At 32.2% G+C, this 22,717-nt stretch overlaps 1 protein-coding gene across 3 annotated transcripts in view; it reads right to left on the bottom strand.

Annotated features, from left to right (window-relative positions):
• LOC123705828 (zwei Ig domain protein zig-8-like) overlaps positions 1-22,717 on the bottom strand; it is a 349,179-nt gene that overhangs the window by 254,123 nt on the left and 72,339 nt on the right. For all 3 annotated transcript variants that reach the window (XM_045654869.1, XM_045654877.1, XM_045654885.1), the window contains exon 3: positions 7,172-7,338. In XM_045654869.1, coding sequence (XP_045510825.1) covers positions 7,172-7,338 — 167 coding nt within the window. The remainder of the gene's footprint in view (positions 1-7,171; positions 7,339-22,717) is intronic.

Here is a 22,717-nt window from a genome sequence, read left to right as displayed (position 1 = left end):
AAGCGTGTTTTTATAGCTGATCTAAACAGGAGTGTCTGACTCGTGACATCATTTCATTATCCTGAACCATAAAGCAGTAACGGGCTAACTTGGCCCGTATTCATTAAAAATAATAAATTATTTTTTACGACGCCACCGTCGCTACACGAAATTATCAAAGCTTTATCGCTAGAACTATAGTTTTTTGGATTATCTTTAGATCTTAAAATGCTGGTAAACTGGTAAAGTTTGTGGGAATGTTTATGACTCGTTTTCAGTAAAAACGACTAATCGGATTTGGATGCATTTTGACACAAAAACAGACACTAAATTCAAAAAGCGCATACTTATTTTTATCGGGACGTCTGATGAACTTATAAAACCAATAACAATATAATATTTATTTGGTAAATTGTAAATTTAATTCTACACTTACATTACAAGAGTTTAAATACAATGAAATAACAATGTAAGCGAATAAATGCCATCTTATTAATGCAACCTAAATAACTGATAATTTAAAGTTGAAACGCATTTTCCAAACAGCTGCAATATTTATTTAATACAACTTTGAAATTAGTGTTTTTGAATTCAAGCTATTTACTTTGATGAAGCTTATCTATGTTGAATTCACAAACATGAAATCAAAACAAACATAAGTTAATTTAATTTTATAATGAATGTTAATTAATGCTGCCTCCGTATCTCTTCATAATGTTATAAGAAAGTATAAAGTTTGAAATAGCACAATAATATGATCTGTTTGAAATTCTTGTCGGTTCGAAACACCCGATAAAGAATTATACCTATCTATAAAAATATATGCATAAAAGTTAATGTTTGTCTGTATAAATGCCCTTTAAAGAATCGTAAGCTATGCATTTGTCATGATGACCATGTGATGATCTTCAGCAAAGTGTTGTCCATGAGCCCACAAAGGTTTCTGAGTTGGTACGACCAATAAAGTGTACCACAGACCTCGCCGAGGTGCACGACACTTTTCTACACTAATAATATTATAAAGAGGAAAACTTTGTTTGTTTGATTGTAATGTAGGCTCATAAACTACTGGACCGATTTTAAAAATTCTTTCACCATTCGAAAGCTACATTATCCACGAGTAATATAGGCTAGGTTTTATCCCGGAAAGCCCACGGGAACGGGAACTATGCGGGTTTTTCATTGAAAACGCGGGCGAAGCCGCACGCGGAAAGCTAGTTATAAATAACTGCACTTATATTGAATTTAAAGCTTTCAGTTAAACAACTCTTATCGATTCAAGGATAATACTCATGGTATAAGACATTACACGGGTCTCAAGTTACACGGTTGGGAGTGTTAAAATAAATCAGCGAGCGGTGTGGAAACTCGCATAATGATCTGAGACGAGTTCTTACAGGCATTTGTTCATGATAATGACACTGTGCATATTCATAAGGCCGTGTTTACGTTGTAGCTAATGTGCACGTTTTAAACGTAGCTTTGTACCAATGTTCTAATGGATTTTCTCGAACCTTCCATTGCGTTTGTTTTGGTGTCGGGTGTTGTACTTATATGTATTGTTTATGAATGAAATAATTTGAAGAAAGTTTTGTTATATTTCGAGTTATTTGACACAGGGAAAAATAGCTGGAATAGTGAAGTAGGTATGTTATAAGACATTGAAATGGGTAATAATAAAATATGTACAAGCATGAAAACATAATATTCAGGGTATTAGGTACGGTCAAAATATTAAATCAAGTTGACTATAACTCCAATATCTTACAAAAATATTTAATTACTAGCTTCCGCCCGCGACTCCGTCCGCGCGGATGTCGGTCTTCGCGTGGATGGTTTATTTCTCCATTTTGAGTAACTCTGACAATGACATCTTATAAATATCTATTGGACCCAAATACGGCTAGGCCTATAATAATACGCAACGTGTGTTCGCGGTTCTACAGAACAACGTCTATGGATAAAAATGAAAAATTAAGATTAATTTTTTCTGCGTATTTTTCCAGGATAAAAAGTATCCTATTTTACGCCCAGGATAATAAGGTATAATTATACCAAGTTTCATCGAAATCGAACCGTTATTTTTCACGTGATGCCTGAACATACAGACAGACAGACAGACAGACAGACAAAAAATTTTTTAATTACATATTTGGGTTTGGTATCGATCCAGTAACACCCCCTGCTATTTATTTTTTCAATATTTTCAATGTACAGAATTGACCCTTCTACAGATTTATTATATGTAGATATATATTTAATTATGTGTAAAAATGAACTACGTAATATATAAGCTCAAAGAAAATTCACAAAAATAAAACAAAATAGCAACAACTGAACCTCACGTACCATATAACCACATAACCACATAACGCAGAATATATATACATTTCCTTACAGCTAATAAAACCGAAACTCACAATAAAATACGCAAAAACAGAAAAACAAAAAGCGGCGCGGTCATGTCTCTCCCGAAACGCATAAAGTTTCACTCGGAGCGGGTCGGATCCATTAGCAGGCAAACTTCCGTACTTTCTTAATTAAAAAACATAAAATATTATTCGACTTCGCGAAGGGATGTTAAATTGAGTTAGCTAACAAATTAAACATTTCAAAGGAGGTGAGAATAATTATTAAAAATTACTCGAAGAACAAACAGCGCACCCTCGATGGCTAATAGCTGTAACTTGTTAATTAACATCCAAACTGTAATTAAAAATTGTTCCTTGTACAGTGTACAGGCTATCGAAATAATTAGACTATTTTTAGAAATTTATGTTCGGCTTAAAAGGAAAAAACAGAATATGTTTTTATTAATTCCAAGCTACGTCTTTTTCGTCTGTTTACTTGACGGGTGTTTTTGTTTTGTATAAAAATTTGTAAAATATATTTAAAATATTAGTAAACTATTATTAAAACCTTGTAAAGCTAAAACAGCGTTTATTTATCTCGCAAATATCAAAGATAAATTCTTGCATACCATCGTAATATGAGATATTCCAAATATTATTTGGGAAATTAATTTCGGTGTACCATTTCCAACGTTTTCATATTCCATCCAACTGGGTTAAATACATGTTTATAAAGTTCTTGCTGAAACTAACTAAAACGATGATATTTTAAAGAACATGACTAAATATACTGTGATATATTTAAATCAGAAAGTGTGGATGTTTCGATGAATGGATTTCATAATACAGACGTATGTTCATTTCTTAATCACGCCATAGCGACTGAATGGTTTTTTAAAACTTGACAGTATTGTAGCTGCGTGCGTCGTAGCTTGGTCGTAGCACCTCGTATGTATCAATATAACAAGGAAACTATACAAATACTATCTTTTTCAGCTGATTTTTTGTCCGCGGGTAATTAATATATCTATACATATAATAAATCTGTAGAAGGGTCAATTCTGTACATTGAAAATATTGAAAAAATAAACAGCAGGGGGTGTTACTGGATCGATACCAAACCCAAATATGTGATTAAAAAAAATTTTGTCTGTCTGTCTGTCTGTCTGTCTGTCTGTCTGTCTGTCTGTCTGTATGTGAAGGCATCACGTGAAAACTAACGGTTCGATTTCGATGAAACTTGGTATAATTATACCTTATTATCCTGGGCGTAAAATAGGATACTTTTTATCCTGGAAAAATACGTAGAAAAAAATTAATCTTAATTTTTCAGTTTTATCCATAGACGTTGTTCTGTAGAACCGCGAACACACGTGGCGTATTATTATAGACCTAGCCGTATTTGGGTCCAATAGATATTTATAAGATGTCATTGTTAGAGTTACTCAAAATGGCGAAATAAACCATCCACGCGAAGACCGACATCCGCGCGGACGGAGTCGCGGGCGGAAGCTAGTACTTACTAATATTATAAAGCTGAAGAGTTTGTTTGTTTGAACGTGCTAATCTCGGGAATTACTGGTCCAATTTGAAAAATTATTTCGGTGTTAGATAGCCCATTTATCAAGGAAGGCTATATGGTACATCATCACGTTATGACCAACAGGAGTGAAGCCACGCGGGTGAAACCGCGCGGCACAGCTAGTCTGCTGTAAATTTATAACTTATCAAAACTTTGATTATTATTTACTTGAGTAAATTTCACGTAATTATAGTTTTGTTTGAGTTCAAATTCAATAATTGTACGAATATTAATTTAACTTTGTGTCACTTCAACAACAAAATAAACTATAGTTTATCTTTAGAAAGTTGTAACAAGTTTTAAATAAACAAACAAGATTTCCAATACGAAATAAAGGAACATACTCAGATTAAGTCTAGTCAGTTAGTTTCTTTTTTTTTTTGATAATTTTCAAAGACGTGATTGTAGATTTAATGATGAATGATGTATTTTAACATGTTTATAATAATAGTAGCTTACCGCCCGTGACTTCGCCCGCTTTGTCTAAAACCTAATAAATTATATACTAAAACCTTCCTCTTGAATCACTCTATGTATTAAAAATAACCGCATTAAAATCCGTTGCGTGGTTTTAAAGATTTAAGCATACAAAGGGACATAGGGACAGAGAATGCGACTTACAAGACATACAAACATCACGCTGTATTCCATACCAGTATACGTAGTATTCTTATTCAAGTAAAACTTGAAATCAACCAACACAATGAATCACTTAAAAGCATTACTAGAACAGCTTTTAAGGAAGCATTTAGGCTACATCTCCAAAGCTCTCACAATTGTCAGGCAAAGCGATGAAACACGATCATGTATAATTATGTGTTTTGAAGCTGCACTCTGACAGGCGTCAGACTATCTGTCAGACGTCAGACCATTGGGGTGGCTTGTGCGTAATGGCACTTGACTAAGGGGTCTGACTGAAAGACAAGTCTGTTTACCTGCCTTGTTTTGAGTTTGAGTGAGGTTTTAGTTTGTTGTTAGTGTTGAAATTGCGAATGTATGAAGTGTGAAGCGTCATTTTTATGATAATGAAAGTTGCGTTAAAAGTAGGGTGTAATTGTATACAAGAATGTATTCTTAGTACAACTGTTGTACGCTATAAAGTATGGTTTGTAGACTGTAAATGTGATATTACTACTCCCTTAATATTATACTCACAGCTTAAATGCAAGCTATTTTTAATCGAATTCCGCTACGAAATAACCCAACTCATACCTTTATAAATAATTTAAATATTACACAAGCAAGTTGCGCATAAAGCTTCTGGTCAAACATAATTCAATCACAATAAAAGATTCATAAACCAAATTCTAGAAAGATCTCACGTATTTTTATGAAGATGGGAGCAAATAGTACAGTTTCCTTCACGAAATATATATCACACACGTTTTCATACGTCATTAAATCTAAGACCTAACCCATGTTTGTGGTTTAGCTTCTATTTCGATGTTATATACAGCTGAATTTATACTTCTTTGGCATGAAAATGACGTAGCGGGTTGAATGAACTATGTTCTACAAAAATTTTAACAATCCCAAATCTTTTGCGTTAAAAAATACGACATCATTTTAACTAGGTACGTGCTGGATATGTTGCTTTGTATATTTTAATTGCAGTAACTGTGTACTATATTTGAGTACTGTTATGGAGTCGTAAAATAGTCGCTTTTTACGTGTATAAATTGAATAATAATAAAGGAATATATAAAAACGCAAAGCTTTGAAAACATAAAGGTTTATTTTGTTATTTGTAAAAGTAATTTCAAATAAAGTTAGTGGCCCCCCAACTAATGTTCTTACCCTAAAATATAGGTAAATTGGATAAAATTTAAATTAAAAAAACAATTTAGAGCGTACAATCTTGAGATAAAGCTCACCCAACCACTAAGCGCAATAAATCCCGCCAACAACACCACGCCAACGCGCGACAACTTGAGTTGCCATATCATTATCTAATTCGACTTCATTATAAAAATCGTAACATAAACTGTTAATACGACGGAATAACTATCGAGCTATAACCACGTTTGCCAAAGTCTTGTGCAAAGTAACAGGCGCATGCCAATTTTTTGTCGAAACTGGGTCACCTATTGTACAAGTCGTTTATTGCGTTTCTGGTTTATGGCACAGCAGTGACTGAGAACTTGCAGCCATATGTTATGCTAGCTATTACGGTAATGAATCTGTGAATTTCAAAGACTTAATTTATTTTGAGTTTCAAGCGACTTGAATATATTTTTTACATTTTGCAAAAGTCACAATCACGATGTAGCATACTCTAATAGGTGTTTATTCACTGAATAATCTATTGTAATTTACTATTTTATAAGTATACGTTGACCACGTGTACAGTGTACACAACTACAATCAAATCGTTAAGTAATTTTGTATACAGATTGAAATAAAACCAGCCATAGCCATATGATAAAGCTATATCATAAGGTAATTTATTTAATGTAACTTTTTGTTAAATCGCCATATTGTTAGTAATTTGATAGTAAAACATGAAACATGTGATTATAGTAAAAGGATAGAATTGTAAGTCAATACATTACAATAGATATTTTGTAGGTACAAAGAACCTTTCGTCCGTGAAATAAGATTGTATCAATACCCAAAGGACATTTCTTTGATTCATGTTTCCGTCGCGTTTATTTGTGAGCCTGTGGCTTGTCCAGTTGGGACTCAGGGTCGTCTAAAAGGTAACGTGTTACAGAGATTATATATCATGTCGACTATTTTGCTTACAACTTACCATTTAAATAATATAGTGATTACTTTGCAGATGTTATATGACTCTATGAACTAAACATTGATTTACTGTCCTTCTTATATAAAATAAACAAAAGCTTAAAGATGCCTTTCCACCAATAATGTATGTAGGCTCCGAGCTTGATTTAAAAAAAACACCAAGGTCTCCACATAATCACTTGGTATTACAATTATTATGAACATTAATAACAATAAATATCACAAATAAGTTATAGTAAGCTCGAATAAGCTCGTAAGTCGGCGAACGAATGACCCCAGTCGTGCGCGCGCGCTGCTTTATATTGGTTCGCCGTTCGTTATTTTTAAAGCTTCGATGGTGGCGCCGTCATGTACAAGGATATGTTTGTAAATAACCAAATTATCGCTTTAAACGCTAAACGCTTCAAACTTCAAATAAATGAAGCTATATGAAAAAGTACCTGTTAACACAAAGTTTCAAGTTAATCTTCATAGAATATTCATAAGCACAACGTTCAAACTATTCACTTACCGTTCTGTTCCCGAGGTTTCGTACACGGCAGCTGAGGTATGCCGACTTGCCGACCAGCGCGGTGACGTTCCGTGGCGTGGACGCGTCGAAGGAAGGCGTCAGTCGCGCGTTGCCGAGCGCCGGCAGGGAGTTCACGGAACCCGCGCCGCCCGCTACGTCGCACGCACCTGAGGAAGATAGTGCAAACGGACCTTTAATAAATTCATTTGTTTGCATAAATAGCTGAGTTGTTTGCTTAAATACTAAAACTGAGGTATGGACTTGTCACTTGGTGAAGAATAGATTTGTAGGCAGGAATTTACGGTTCCTAACTCTCTTTGCTTAGTTACTCTATATTAGATGATTTTTATAAATGGCATTGTATTTATTTATAAGAAAGGCTCGTAGTTATTTATAAGAAATCATACAAACAAAGGACAAAATTTCACATACTCGTTGTCTAAGATCTGTTTAACGCTTTTTGTACGTACTCTAATGCTCGTTAAAATTCAAATTCTAACCATTAAACACCCTAACCTAAATATATACAGGATTACGCAATCTCAGTCACAATATAAATCCAAAGATTTGCATCAAGCGTCCTGAGCTTAAACAAAGAAGTAAATTAAGTTCCCAGCTCGCTCTATAGATTGTTTTAATTAAACTCCAATGAAGGACGCAGTACTGTTATCCAAATATACTCAGCAGAATCTATTATCGTTTTTAAGGTTTCATGTATTTGGAAGCGGAACATTGGTATATTTCTAACCGAGCTTTTCAATTCACGCTCCCAACTCACAATCAGTGGCTTTTTCCAATTTCTAAAATTATCAAGGAAAATGTAAGGTTAGGAGAGATAAAAATAGGATCACGACAAACATAATTAAAGTTAAAAAATGTTTACCTAAATTTATTTATAAACAGGAATGTTATGGTTTTGTATTTGTAGGATTTTATATATTTGAAATAATTAATTAGCGAAAACAACGAAAAAATATTGAATAACCAATTCTTTCCATTTTGACAGGATAACATAAAAATAAAATAATTGCTTTCTGGTATAAATGAACTTTCATCAGTCTGATGATAAATTTGAAATTTACTCTAATTGCGTTGAGGAATATTCATTTCAAAGCCTTATACATTTTCCTCAACTTTAAAATTAACAAAATTTTCTTCTATATATATGTTACCGGAAATGTATGAAATCAAGGAATTGTATACAATTCCTAGGAAATGTGTATAAAATAATTTATTTCACACATTTCCGTGCGATTTTAGGAATTACATACATTTCCTAGGAATTGTATACAATGACGGATTACATACATTTCCGGTAACATATACACCAAATTCATAAAAAATAAAATATTAATAGTAATATATGGGAATCGATAGAATTATGCGTGTTATGAATGTTTCAATCATGATTTTATTGATGTCGAATGTAAGAATTCACTTTCGTGTTCAAAAACACCTAGACCGATTTACAATCCTACATAATATAATTTCACTAAGTACTAAATCGCTGCAATCTTACGATTACAAAATCCAACGACTCAGTTTTAAAATAAACAAGATTTTCAAAATTATTACAAGTCTAATATTAAAATTACTTTCGAGACTTTACTTCGGAAAGAAGTTAATTGACTATGAGAGAGATTGGTTTATTATCGCTCTTAATTACGAGTGAAGAGGCTATCTTAATACAAATTTATGAGGTTCATCTTGAGATCCCGTTTATTTTGATATGCCGATAATTAGGGAGGTTAGCAAATTATTGTCGATTCAATTTTATTGCTTAAAAAAATGTCTTTATCGCCGACATTGGAAGAATTATTAAGCATTCCTATTTGCATAAGAACGTTGCTATTAATATACTATGTGGTTTAAATATGATGTTATTTTTAACTTTAATATTCTTTTCTATCTGAAAATCCAATAACTCTTCAGTCAACGAGGCTTTTATACAGAGGCGGTATAGAAATGTATAAATATTTATTAACAATAGAGCTCCTACTGATAAAATTTCGTAAGATTTTTATAATAATTTAAAATTTTATTATTAGTACGATTTCCAAATACTGATATTTATGTGATCATTACGATACTTGATTTAGATTTCAACAAAAACAACAACTTTTCAAACATCATTCCAGTTCATACTTTATTATTGGTATAATAAATCAACATAGATATGTACGATAATAAAACTTTCAAGTACGAAAACCTACTTAATAGTAGGTTTAAAAAAAAACTAGAAGCCTTGATTTTAGGTACAGTTACTCTATGAAAAATCTCTACCTAAAAGCTATCTTCGGAAGCGATGTAACTACATCCTACGTAGGTATATATTTTACATATTTTGTTGGTTCTATATTTATTATAATGTTTATATATAAAAATATAACAGTCATAATCTAATTATTGTTATACTACAGAGCAAATTTATATAATCACTTGCATGATAATTATTACAAACAAGTGAACCTAACTTACTTCACAGATTAATTCATTTTCTACCAACTGATTCAAACCCCTTAAAATCACTCTCAAAGTATAATAGAATGCTATAAGAAACACAATAGCAAGTTTCTATAGCATTTTATACTCAAGGTGAGACCATGTCGGGTCGTCAAACCAGTGGAATGGAAAAGTTTAATCATAAACGACGGAGCGATCTGCCATCCGGAGCGATCGCGCTTGGCCGTAAACTTGCTCCTTCGAGGTAATAACAGACTAGCTGCTCCGCGCGGTTTCACCCCCGTGGCTCCACTCCTGTTGGTCGTAGCGTAATGATAATAAATAGGCTATAATATATTATTATATTATAGCCTATAACCTTCCTCGATAAATGGGCTATCTAACACCAAAAGAATTTTTCAAATCGGACCAGTAGTTCCCGAGATTAGCGCGTTCAAACAAACAAACAAACAAACAAACTCTTCAGCTTTATAATATTAGTATAGATAAATATTTCATACTATTATTGGAATAATTTATTTATGGAATGTTTTATGTGTCCTTGAAATATTATGATGCGTGTACAATGTACGATGCACATTTTGACAACCTAGGGTTTGCTATTTGCAATTAAGTTACAATTTGATTAATTAACCCTTATAATTTATTGTATCTTGTAATTTTATTATCAGTGGCGTCTGAAAAACAGCGCTGTTTTGGACAGCAATCGCTGAGAAGCCTTTGCTTTTTGGTTATCCAACAACAATATTATGTAATGTATAGACTGTAATTGATGTAATGTGATAATAATATGAGCAATAAACGATTTTTTATTCATGATTATTTAAGATGTTTTAGTACAATACCGTTGTGCAGAATGGTAATTGGAGATAATACTTAATATTGTTTGCAAGAAATTCACAATATTACGTCACTCTTTTCGTTGTTTCTTTGACAAAGTCGTCCATCTTTTCACAACGTTTAATCTGTTTCTAATTTTATCAAAATCTGTTCAATGGTTATGTCGTGAAAACAGACAGAGTTATTTCGCATTTATAATATAAGTATCTTTTTACTTATATGTCATATCCTTTCCAATAATCAAGTGTAACATTCCACATGACCAGTCCTCAGATAATTACCATTGAATTGTTAAGCGGCCCTTACGGGCAGTCGCCTCTTCATTGTGAACCATGCTTGAGTGTAGGCGATCGTAATTGAGTTGCAATTACCATGTTACTACGTGTTACATACCTCTGTGTTACGATTAGTTACATCTAGTCAGGCGGTAACGTTGGTTAGCATTTATGATATCTATACTAATATTATAAAGCTGAAGAGTTTGTTTGTTTGAATGCGCTAATCTCAGGAACTATTGGTCCGATTTGAATTCTTTCGGTGTTAGATAGCCTATTTATCGAGGAAGGCTATAGGCTATATTATAATATAATCATGCTAAGACCAACAGAAGGGCCCAGCTAGTAATACAATAAGCGTGACGAAATTCGGTGAAATTTAACAATAACCGACCTATTTTACAATTATTAAGATCTTACAACTTTTAAAGAGAGGTGATCTTTTTCACTAGGACGTTGAAGATCGATACAAATTAGCAAAAGTTAATAAAACTAAAAATTTTGTCATTTTTCTACCATACTACATAATACAATAAATAAACGATGGTAATGTAGTGACGAATGTATGCATTTTACTTTAATATCAATCAAATCCCAAATAACAAGCTGAAAATTCTGCTCTGAAACAATAGCGCGATCTTTTATAATCCAAGTTAAGCAGCCCTTTCATGAATTTCCAATATCCATAGGAAAAATTTTCGAGTTATTTTTTTGTAAAATAAGCTGAATGAATGGTCTTCATTAAAATAATTGAATCTGGAAGTTATTTTATCTAATTTGAGCTTTAAAGCTTTATACGTTTATAGATCGTAGCTTTTTATTTACTGTGGCAAAGACTTTTTACGTATTGTTTTATGTCGATGGTCTGTGTTCCAATTAAAATTGAGTTTAAAACCTACATGTTAATATAGAGATTCCAAATTGTGTCCTTAGTAATTACAATGCCGCCCACACTTTGGACAACGAGTCTTGTTAATCAAATAGGACTGAACAAATTTAGTGTGTAAATATCACGGGGTCAGACAGATCAATCATAAATCATAGAGTCCCTGTGGCTTATTTTCATCTTGGCACTATGAAAACCTTGAAAATACTTGTGTTTTATTGTGTAATAAAATGCAATGGCTCTATTTAATGATGTATAGTTTGGTAGAGATCTCTTAAAAGTGTTAAGGTCATCTTCTCTATAAAAAAAAACTTTTAAAGTCTTCGTGTGAGTTTTGTGCTATGAATATCAGAAATAAAGTAACATTTCTGTTAACAGGAATCTCGAAGATAAAAGTGTACGTCAACTTTATGAAACTTTATGGGATTAGGGGTTTAGCTGGGGTTGCGTAGGATAACGTATATCCACCATTCAATCATAATAACGTAGTATTCTAATATATAAAAATCAATGCCACTTTTCGTTGTAATTCCATAACTCGAGAACGGCTGAACCGATTTCGATAATTCTTTTTTTATTATATTCCTTGAAGTACGAGGATGGTTCTTATGTAGAGAAAACGTAAACATGTACCACGGGCGAAGCCGGGGCGGACCGCTAGTTTGGTATATAATTGTAACCATTTCATATGAATAAAATGAAAATGTCAATGTTTATACTAAAGACTATAAATCAGCAATCAACGAATGATAATATATAAAAAAATATTATTTAACTTGTAGTTCTAGCCTGTAGAAAAAATGTAGCTTAAATACCCTTACGTATCTACTTATTTATCTATTTGCATCTATAGAAGTAGCTTGAACAATTTCTCCTTACTTCTACTCAAAACATATTTATATACCTTTTTAACCCAAAACTTGCATTCAGCACAATAACTTCACAGATACACGAAATTAGACGCATTACCGTACATAGAAGAATTAGCGTCAAGATTAAGCGTTTAACAATGATAGATGTGCATTGTTCAGTGAAGGAAAGTACTCATATTAGTGGAGCCATTTGGCTTAGTGAGGCGCTAAGCCAAATGTATTCACGTTCCAAAGACGTGTCTTAGGACGGATAATTTGTTTGAACAGTCTTAAGATAATTAAGGCGGAATCTCGCTTGTGATTCTTAATTTGACTTCTAATTGTTCGGGTGTGATTCTGCAAATTTAATGGTTTAATTACGGAACATCTTTAAATGGTGTTATTGGGTTGTTAATGTACCTCGATTGAAAGAAAAATATGGTGAAGCGGTTCAATTCCATGTCTTTCGCGTCTATATATTATATAGTCATTTAAAATGTCGTTAAATGACTTGTTTAATAAACGATCTGACGATCAAATCAAAATTTTATAATTATTTATTTTATTAATATAAAATTTCAATATTCATAACTTATTACCTTTATTAACAGAATTCAAAAATGTGAACCGCAATTTTCGGGAAAACCAATTTATCCCAATCAAAATAGGTGTTATTTTAAATTATCTCTTCAATTTATAGCCATTCATTAGCATTGTTAAAAATTCTGATATTATTTGCAAATAATATAGAGGTAATTTTTTTTATTTTTGCGTCGAAGATATAATTTACACAGGTTTATTACATTAGATACCTATTATGTACACTGAATAAGATAATAAATATACGAATCCTTATACATAACGTATGAATAAATTATTTATTAGTACTAGGAATTCTTAAATATTTTTTTTTGTGAAAACTGTGTAAAGTTAATTATTTTGGTAACAACTGTTGCATGAAAACTAAAAGTATACTTAATTCCATCAAAAGTAAGTAGATTACAGTTTCTTTCATTTCATTCAAAGGAAATCTAGATATCTGATTAATTGACAGCTCTCTCAAAGATTCAAACGGGGTCAATCGTAATAAAGTAAATCATTCTTAATTTCGCCAATTTTCGATCTCTCTGAATGTTCCCAAAAAATGTCATTGGGCCAACTTAATCAATCGCCTATCAAAGACCAGGGCATGATGGATGTCGTCTTAATTGGTTGCCGCAAACCAGATCTCGATTTCACGACTTCTGAAAAAAATAGCCCTTATCCCACTCGAAATAGATGCTGAAACGATTGCAAATGAAAGATTTGTAAATGAGAAAAAAGTGGACATTAGTGCAGCGCCAAGCGGCAATCGATTTTCGGCACGTGTGCTTAGAGTCGAAAATGATGGAGCAGCCGAAAATGCTAGTGATAGGAAAGATTGACACGAATGAGAGAACAAGAGTGATAAAGTGAGTACGGGAAGTGACGTTCTTGAGGAGGAGGCCATCGAAAAAACGATTAACCTAGTATGCTCCAGCTATAAATCCGAGTGAGGGCATTTCGGCTTGATTTGATTGCATCAAGCGGGCATAAAACAGACGTTAGTGCCGCAAAGGACACGTAAGTGGCTGTTCCGGAGCCTTCTAGAACATTCGGAACTCGTACCGAACATGATTTATTTATTTACGTTGTTTTACGTTGTTTACCCTTGAGAAGCGTCTTCCGCTTAAAAACGGAAAATTAAACTTTTATATTGCCGCATAAATTAACGCATCGCTACGATCCTTTGAAACTAAATTCAAAGACCGAACTGATATTATGTTCGTATCAAGGCTCTTAATTAATTATAACATTTTAAAAAAAATGCTGTAGAAAATTTATATGCCCCATAAATATAGCTCGTCCTAGCTAAATAAAAAATGTTAAGTATGTATTTAGTTCATACTATGGTAAGCGCGTTCAACAATCACACAAAGTTTTCAGCTTTTAATGTAGGTACCCTACCTATAATTAATATAAATGAAGACACAAATAGATTGTCAATATAACCTGAAGCTTGTTAAACTCCAGAACTCCAATAGTTTTAATTAATCGAAATATATTTCGGAAATACGAAACAAAAGAACAGAGAAAGCCAAAATATAACATTGCAATACGTCAAATGGTTTGTCCAATTAATCCGTTATTTATGAGCTAATGACGGAAATAACTAAATAATGCTTCATTTATTTAGTGCGTTTGCCAAATCATTAAATCACTGAGTGCTTATTTATCATTCAAAACAGAATGCTGAAATTTAATGATGGAATTAGAAATAATGACAACAATTCATTATTAAACTTTGATATTTACGCTTAATTTGTGTTGAATAAAATACAGCTGGGTGCTAGGAAATATTAAAACCATTAAGATTTTCGTGATTTCTGATATTCTTTCTGATACTATTTACTGATAATTATGCTTCGTGAACATGATACAAAAATTATTTTCTATTCTTTAATAGAATCAAAAATCAAATAAATTCAAACACTGTCATTCATTTTGCGTAAATTAAATTAGTTAGTTTGTGATCATTAAACTATTGTAGTTTTGCTTGCTCTATATGTCTAAACATTTGTACTATACAATTATAAAAACAAACAACATGTATTTAATTAAAACAATAAAATATAATTATTATAGAGATTTCCATCTGTATTTTGTAGGCCATACTCCATCTAAGTGCAAAAATTAACAGATAACTACCCACTGTTTCTACATGAAATATATCCATCCACTATAACCTTTATAAAAAAAACTTATAACACATGCTAACACGCAGACACACCCCACAAAAAACTACACGCACGGATTCGAAAAGCACTTTTTTTGAACGTTTTTAAATCCCCAGATCGTATCTTTCATCTGTCCGTGTTATCTAACAGTCAGCAGTTAAGCCGTCAACACACTATTTGTAGCCGAGTGCCTGTCAGCGACTTAACAAATCATATTTTACATTTTACTAGCTTAAACATATTTTATATTTTACGAGCTTGTCCAAAACTTGACGAACTATATAATATTAAAAACTTCCTCTTAAATCACTCTATCTATTAAAAAATCGTTTTTAGTTCGAAAAATCCGTTGCGTAGTTTTAAAGATTTAAGCATACATACGGTCGCACAGTGAGAGCAACTTTGTTTTATGTTATATAGTGATTGTCTTTTTAGTTGCCTCGTTAGCTGTAGGTAATATGTCTTGTATTACAATAGTTTTCATGTTAAACTAGAAACTGTACTAAACTGTATTGTTGAAGTAATAAGTATTGAGTTTCATTGTAAAGTTGTTTACGAGTATGGAGGTTTCGAAATTGAAAACTATAATATTTAGATATAAATTGATGTTATTTTTCAATATGTAGAGTAAATTTATTCACTATTTAAGGCTTTTCGAAAATAAAAACACATTTGAAAACCAGTTATAAGATATCAATTCTATCAAGCATTTTAATATAATATTCTAGCTTCCGCCCGCCACTCCGTCCGCGCGGAAAAATTAAGATTTATTTTTTCTACGTATTTTTCCGGGATAAAAAGTATCCTATTTTATGCCCAGGATAATAAGGTATAATTATACCAAGTTTCATCGAAATCGAACCGTTAGTTTTCACGTGATGCCTGAACATACAGACAGACAGACAGACAGACAAAAATTTTTTTAATCACATATTTGGGATTGGTATCGATCCAGTAACACCCCCTGCCATTTATTTTTTCAATATTTTCAATGTACAGAATTGACCCTTCTACAGATTTATTATATGTATAGATTATACATATATGTAATGTATTATGCTTGATAGAATTGATACCTTATAATATAATATTAGATTTAAATATAATATAATATTGGGTACATATTATGTTTTTATTTCAATAAAAGTATTGTTGGTGGTTATCAGATTGATGATTTAAAAGAAATGAAACTTATTTAATTTCATTGGATTCAAAATATTATCTACTTTTTACGAAGATTCATTGAAATATTGAAAAGCAACCGATTGATAGCATACTCTCCAACATAATCTCAGATAATCATGTTAAAAACGACTTAAATAACCCAATTTTTACATCAAGAAAAACGAATTACAGCTATTGAAAGAATTAGTACCTACTAGTAGTACTTAGTAGTAAAGTAATTTATAGACACGTCTAGACGTATTTAACAACATACATTTACAAGCGACGTAGGTCTAAACGAATCCCTTTTATTTGGCTCAACAAAGCGACACAAAAACTTTTAAAACTAGAATTAAATTGATGCTAACTGTAGTTTATACTTCACGTGTCTGCCAATGTTTTCCCAATTCCGTTCCCTTTTACAATATACTGAAAAACATAAAACTTTTCGAGTGGATAGTGCAAACTGCACGTTATGTTGTTTTGGCCCAGTTGTTTATGATCCACAATTTTGTTTTGACTATGTGAAAAGTGCAACTGTACTTGCGAAATATTGTTGCGATTTTAATTGAAACCTTCCGAATACGTCAAGTATCTCGTTTGTTTCCAAACTGAATATGTATCCCGCATAGTGTTTGGATTTAGGTTTTTAGTTTCTATTCACAAAGATAACTTTTTGTACTTATTATCTACAACGTATTTAATATCTATTTAGTATTTAAGGTACTTCAAAAGTTGTTATACAATATCAGTAATTACATCCCTAGCGCAGTATTTTATCACACAAACCTTGGTTTTCATGTAGGTATAAAGTTAATTGAGAGTAACAATAAACGAATCATAGATTAAATCATAGACAATCTTTCGATAACACAAAAATAAACATATCAAACAACACCATCTCGCTAATATAATAACATAAATATAAAAAAAAGAGTGATAATATAAAATAGCGGGTTCGCTATAACGCGAACACAACATTTCAATCAGAGGCCGTGTTAAGTTAATGGGCGATCGTTCACGGAAGGCTGGTAATGCATTGCTATTATGTTATACTAGTTATACTTCGGTTGAATAAAATAGTCTTTGAAAAAGATATAGAGCTATTTAATCGTAAATTTTAATGAGTAGTTCTTGTATTAATCGTAACAAACAAACAAAAAATCTATTAATATATGCTTCGGCGTATTTGGTTTTGATTGAATCATGTAATAAACATATTTTTTCTCTTTTATGTAACTGTTGAACAAGAAGTGTGATTCCATTGGTTTTTTATTTGTTTCAGGAAGAAGTACAAATATTATGCGGACATCGGTGGCGGAAAGGAGTGAAAATAAACTAGTCATAACTGTAATATTACTAACATAGCGTAAGCAAATTTTCACTACCAAAAAAAGCGTGTTAAAATCATGAATAAACGCATTTTAATTTATGTTTTATTTTTATTAATAATCACAATTCCAAATATCGTCTGTACGAGGTTAATCGGTTAATAGACGGAACCTTGGATCAAGACATAATAAACGCTAAACTTGTATGGGCATTATATCCGGATAGATAGTTAACGTTAGCACGCGATAACGTGCATGTAAAGGTGCAAGAAAAACCGCGGGCTAAAGCTATTATTACCTGTCAATGAGAATTGATAGATCTATAGGCTATCCATACTATAGAGATATTTCTAAATCTAAGACACTAACTCTGACCTAAAATCCAGCATCATTTTAGGTGCTACATTTCTGTTTATCTCTTTTATTTCTGACTACTTTAAAATACGTAGATCTGTGGTTAAAAGCCAGATTGACCAAATATACATAACTAGCTTTCCGCCCGCGTTTTCAAAGAAAAACCCACATAGTTCCCGTTCCCGTGGGATTTCCGGGATAAAAACTATCCTATGTGTTAATCCAGGCTACCCTCTATATGTGTCCCTAATTTTATTGTAATCGGTTCAGTAGTATTTGCGTGAAAAAGTAACAAACACACACATACATATCCTCACAAACTTTCGTATTTATCATATTAGGAAGTATTGAAGAAACTATCTCTAAAGACTTCTAAAAGCAAGTGACCTACGTGAATACCTTCAATATAAAGGCGCCATTTCATGACATGCACGTGTCGCATTCAGCCATCGCCTTATTCTATTTCCCGCGTAAATTATATACCGTTCGTGCAGCGTATCCTTTTTTATAGGATTTCAACGTGACCCACGGTTTAAATTTAATGGTTTTAATGTAAAGATACTATGATCGAAAAAATTGTTTTGCCTTGGTTCGTAGTAATTCACGTAATATCCTAAATCTTCAAATCATTTTATGGATAATTTAATAGAGATTAATACTGTCACTGGAAGAAAATTAAACTCGGAAGAACTGTAGAAAAAAAATACCAGAAATCAAATTTTAATTAGCCTATGTCCTTTCTCGGGTATCAAAATATCACCATACCAAATTTCATGCAAATTGGTTCAGTAGTTTAGACCTGAGTGAGTAATATACAGACAGACAGAGTTACTTTCGTATTTATAATATTAAGTATGGATTTATTAGCTTTAGATCTACTATGTGAAGATTGGCCTTGAAAATGGTGATATCAGATAGCAGTTATTAATGAAATTCTTCTTTCGTCGAGTCGTGCACTTTTGGATTTTTCAATGTTTTATTGATTTAGTTACGAACTAAAAATAATTTTTTGTGTATGGGAATAATATGCAAAAATTAATTAATTATTATGAGTATAGTCACTCATTAGATTTTTTTGTAAGTATAAAATAACGGCCACCCGTAAATATTTGTTCAGTCCTATTTTGATTTGTGAACACTGCACAAGTATATTATAGTAATAATAAACAGTGATAAATTGAGTGAAGTGTATTATTTTATGCCCTAACCTCCTACAGTGTATGATAACTTATCTATTGAATAAGCTCTTGATTTTGTTTTACACAGATAGCCTGCAGATAGCGTGTTATAATATAAACTACCTAACTTTTATAACTGCGTTACTCAACTATTAAATATGTTAGTATGACTAAATCTCAGTCCTCCCTAAACGACTGGAATCTAGTAAGAATTTACCATATGAATAGGCCGACATTGCGCACAAAACTTAGTTATTTATGCTCGTGAAATTGTTTTACCTTCGTGCCATGTGTATTTGAGTGAAATTGAATTATTTAAATTTCAATAAGGTTGAATATAATAGGAAAAAAAATAATTTTGTTTTTAATAACCGAAGACGATACTTATTATACCTACGGATCGATTTATTATCGTCCAAAATCTCAGCACGTTTTATTTTCAACAGGAAGATGTTAAGATTTGCCTCTTTCGTGGAATTCCAAGCTTTTGCTCTTCATTTCATAAATAATAATTTATCCTTCCTTTTTATCGTCAAATAACAAAATATATGAAATTATAATTTATAAAATTACAACGTTTGAGTTTTGAAATGTATTTCTGCTACAGATAAAACCCTAAACATCCAAACTATCGAATTGAACCTAACTATAAATGCGAAAATAATTCTGTCTGTCTCTTCTTCACGTCTAAACCACTAAGCCGATTTGGATGAAGTTTGGTACTTTAAGAGTTTTTTTTCATGGAAATCCCACGGAAACCGGAACTACTTGAGCTTTCCGTGAATCCCCGATAGTTAGAACACACAAAAAGAATACAATATGCTTTACTTTAGCTGTAAATATATACGTTAAAATAAATTGCTAGTAAAGGTTTAAAACTAAATCTGAATAGACAATACAACTAACAAGATACTTGTAAACATAGCTCAAAATCGTTCCATCATGCAACATTTGACTCAACTCCGTTGAACACAAGCGGAAGGCAATTGCCCTGTCTCACTAATTAGTTATGAAACTTACATAATGCGTATTGTTTCACTCGTGTCAAATAGTTTACTAACTACTGTGTGGGGTTCAAGTTAACGCTTAACTACACTTCTTTGAGTCAGTCAAAACTTTTCATTGTTTTTATATGGTCACTCCGCGGTGCTCCGCGGTTTCACCCGCATTGCTCCGCTCCTGTTGGTCTTAGCGTGATGATAATATATAGCCTATAGCCTTCCTCAATAAATGGGCTATCTAACACCGATTTTTTTCAAATCGGACCAGTAGTTCCTGAGATTAGTGCGTTCAAACATACAAACAAACTCTTAATCTTAAAATATAAGTATAGATGTAATAAGATTTTGGCTTTTTAAGTACATACACCATGTGCAACATAACTTAAAATCATAATGATCGAGTGCTATGCTTTATTTATAACGTCTTTCTTTCTTTGATTTATTGCATGCACTCAACCCCTCAACAGATCAAACGCAAACATAATATTAACCGTACTGTCGCATCTTTCACAGCCTCTATTATCATAACAATTTAGAAAACATCCCAAAGCCATAAACAACCGAACGCAAGTCATATCAAGGGGTCTGTTGCACACTTAGCTGTTGAAAATTAGTTAACACGCAATTAAACTTTTATTTTTAGAGATAATGAGGCGAGCAGCCCAGCTCTCTCTGACAATGATCGATGAGTAAGAGGGGCTCTGAGGCTGCTTGGATCGGATTTAAATGATGCAACCACTTCGTACCATAACATAATATGTGTTTGATGTTATAAGATAGATGTATGTTCTATTGTTATAAAACCGTAAGGTCTCTTGTAGGAATTTTATAGAACGCTTGCTCTTTACAGCATATCAGAAGCACACAGGAGAAGAGAATGGAATGATGAAGTTTCTAGAACTTATATAAATATTTTGGCAAGCTCATAAACTTTCATTTAATTCCTTTAAAAAAATGATTTGGTATAATTGGCTATTAAAACGAGTGGATAGATTGATTAAATTTAGAACAGCCGTTATATAAAAATAGTGTTCAATTTGGAAGACCTTTACATTCGCTATTTGACTCATAATTTCATGAATTAAGTCAAATGGAAACAGACAGATGTCTTGACTAAATTACGGATATCGGCTTCGTTTTTCCGATCTCGGCCATTGAACGAAAGTAATTGGATTTTCATAGTTACGACTTCGATTTTCGGCGCGCAAATATTCCATAAAGTATAATGTACAATTAGTATCGCTTCTAGAATATTCAAGCATTATTTCATTATGAGAATCGCTTTAAATATTTTAAAACATTTCACAGAGTATTTATTGAACGCGAAATTAATTCCGCGCCAATAAGCGCGTCGTATTTTCATTCTGTATCGCAATCTCTTGAAATTTTACTTATTTTATTAATCTTAATTCATTGGATAAGCAACTTGTTATAAATGGGATATAGCGTAAGATTGTATCTCTAACCCATATCTTCACTGCTACATTAATCTTATACAAACAGGATTTGTATGTTTGAGTACCTTTGTGTAACGAATAAACTCAAAAACTACTAGACACGATATTTTATTTCACCGATAGTAAGTTATATTAGTCTCGGCTGAAATATGCTACGTACATCTATACTAATATTATTAAGCTGAAGAGTTTGTTTGTTTGAACGCGCTTATCTCAGGAACTACTGGTCCGATTTGATTAATTATTTTGGTGTTAGATAGCCATTCATCGATGAAGACTATATATCATGACGCTAAAACCAACAGGAGCGGAGCCACGCGGGCGAAACCGCGGAGCACAGCTAGTACAAAATAAATAGACATTTAATGACACCTCTACATCAAAGCTGTATGATACACAATATAGATCATAATCCTTTGACAAAGTAGAGTTAATTAAAGGTTGTACAGACTTGAAAATGCTTCAAATTACACTTTAAAATCATGTATATTTCTGCGACTAAGTTGAAGGTCACTTAACCAAAAGATTATTTCGCATTTCAAATTAAGAGGATTTAATTAGATTTCCTTAATTACTCTGAAGGTTAAAAATAAAATGCATTCCAATGTCAACGTTGACGCATACATTTACCGCGTCATACGTTATTTTCATACATCAACTACATTTTAATGAAGGGTTACCACGCGATTTAGTTAAGCTAGTTTTAAAATAAACTTATCAGATGTTATGGAGAATTAAAATTAAAAATAAAACCAGCTAATAACTGGCAATCAGGCGATGTATAAACTAATGTAGCTTTAATAATATATGTATAAAGTTATTTACGTGACAAAATTGTTTAAATAACTGTTAGTTGTTTAGTTATGGCGTCACTTATTCTGGTTATATTTTATTGTAATTGGAATTTTTTAATAGAATTGTATTAAATTGTATGGGAGTACAATGAACTTTGTTATAGTAACTTATTAGGAAAAGAAAAGTTTATTTATT

This window comes from Colias croceus, chromosome 1 (genome assembly GCF_905220415.1).
Source record: "Colias croceus chromosome 1, ilColCroc2.1".
Lineage (NCBI taxonomy): Eukaryota > Metazoa > Arthropoda > Insecta > Lepidoptera > Pieridae > Colias > Colias croceus.
Note: the sequence above shows the minus strand (reverse complement) of the source record. Positions and strands in the feature narration are given on the sequence as shown.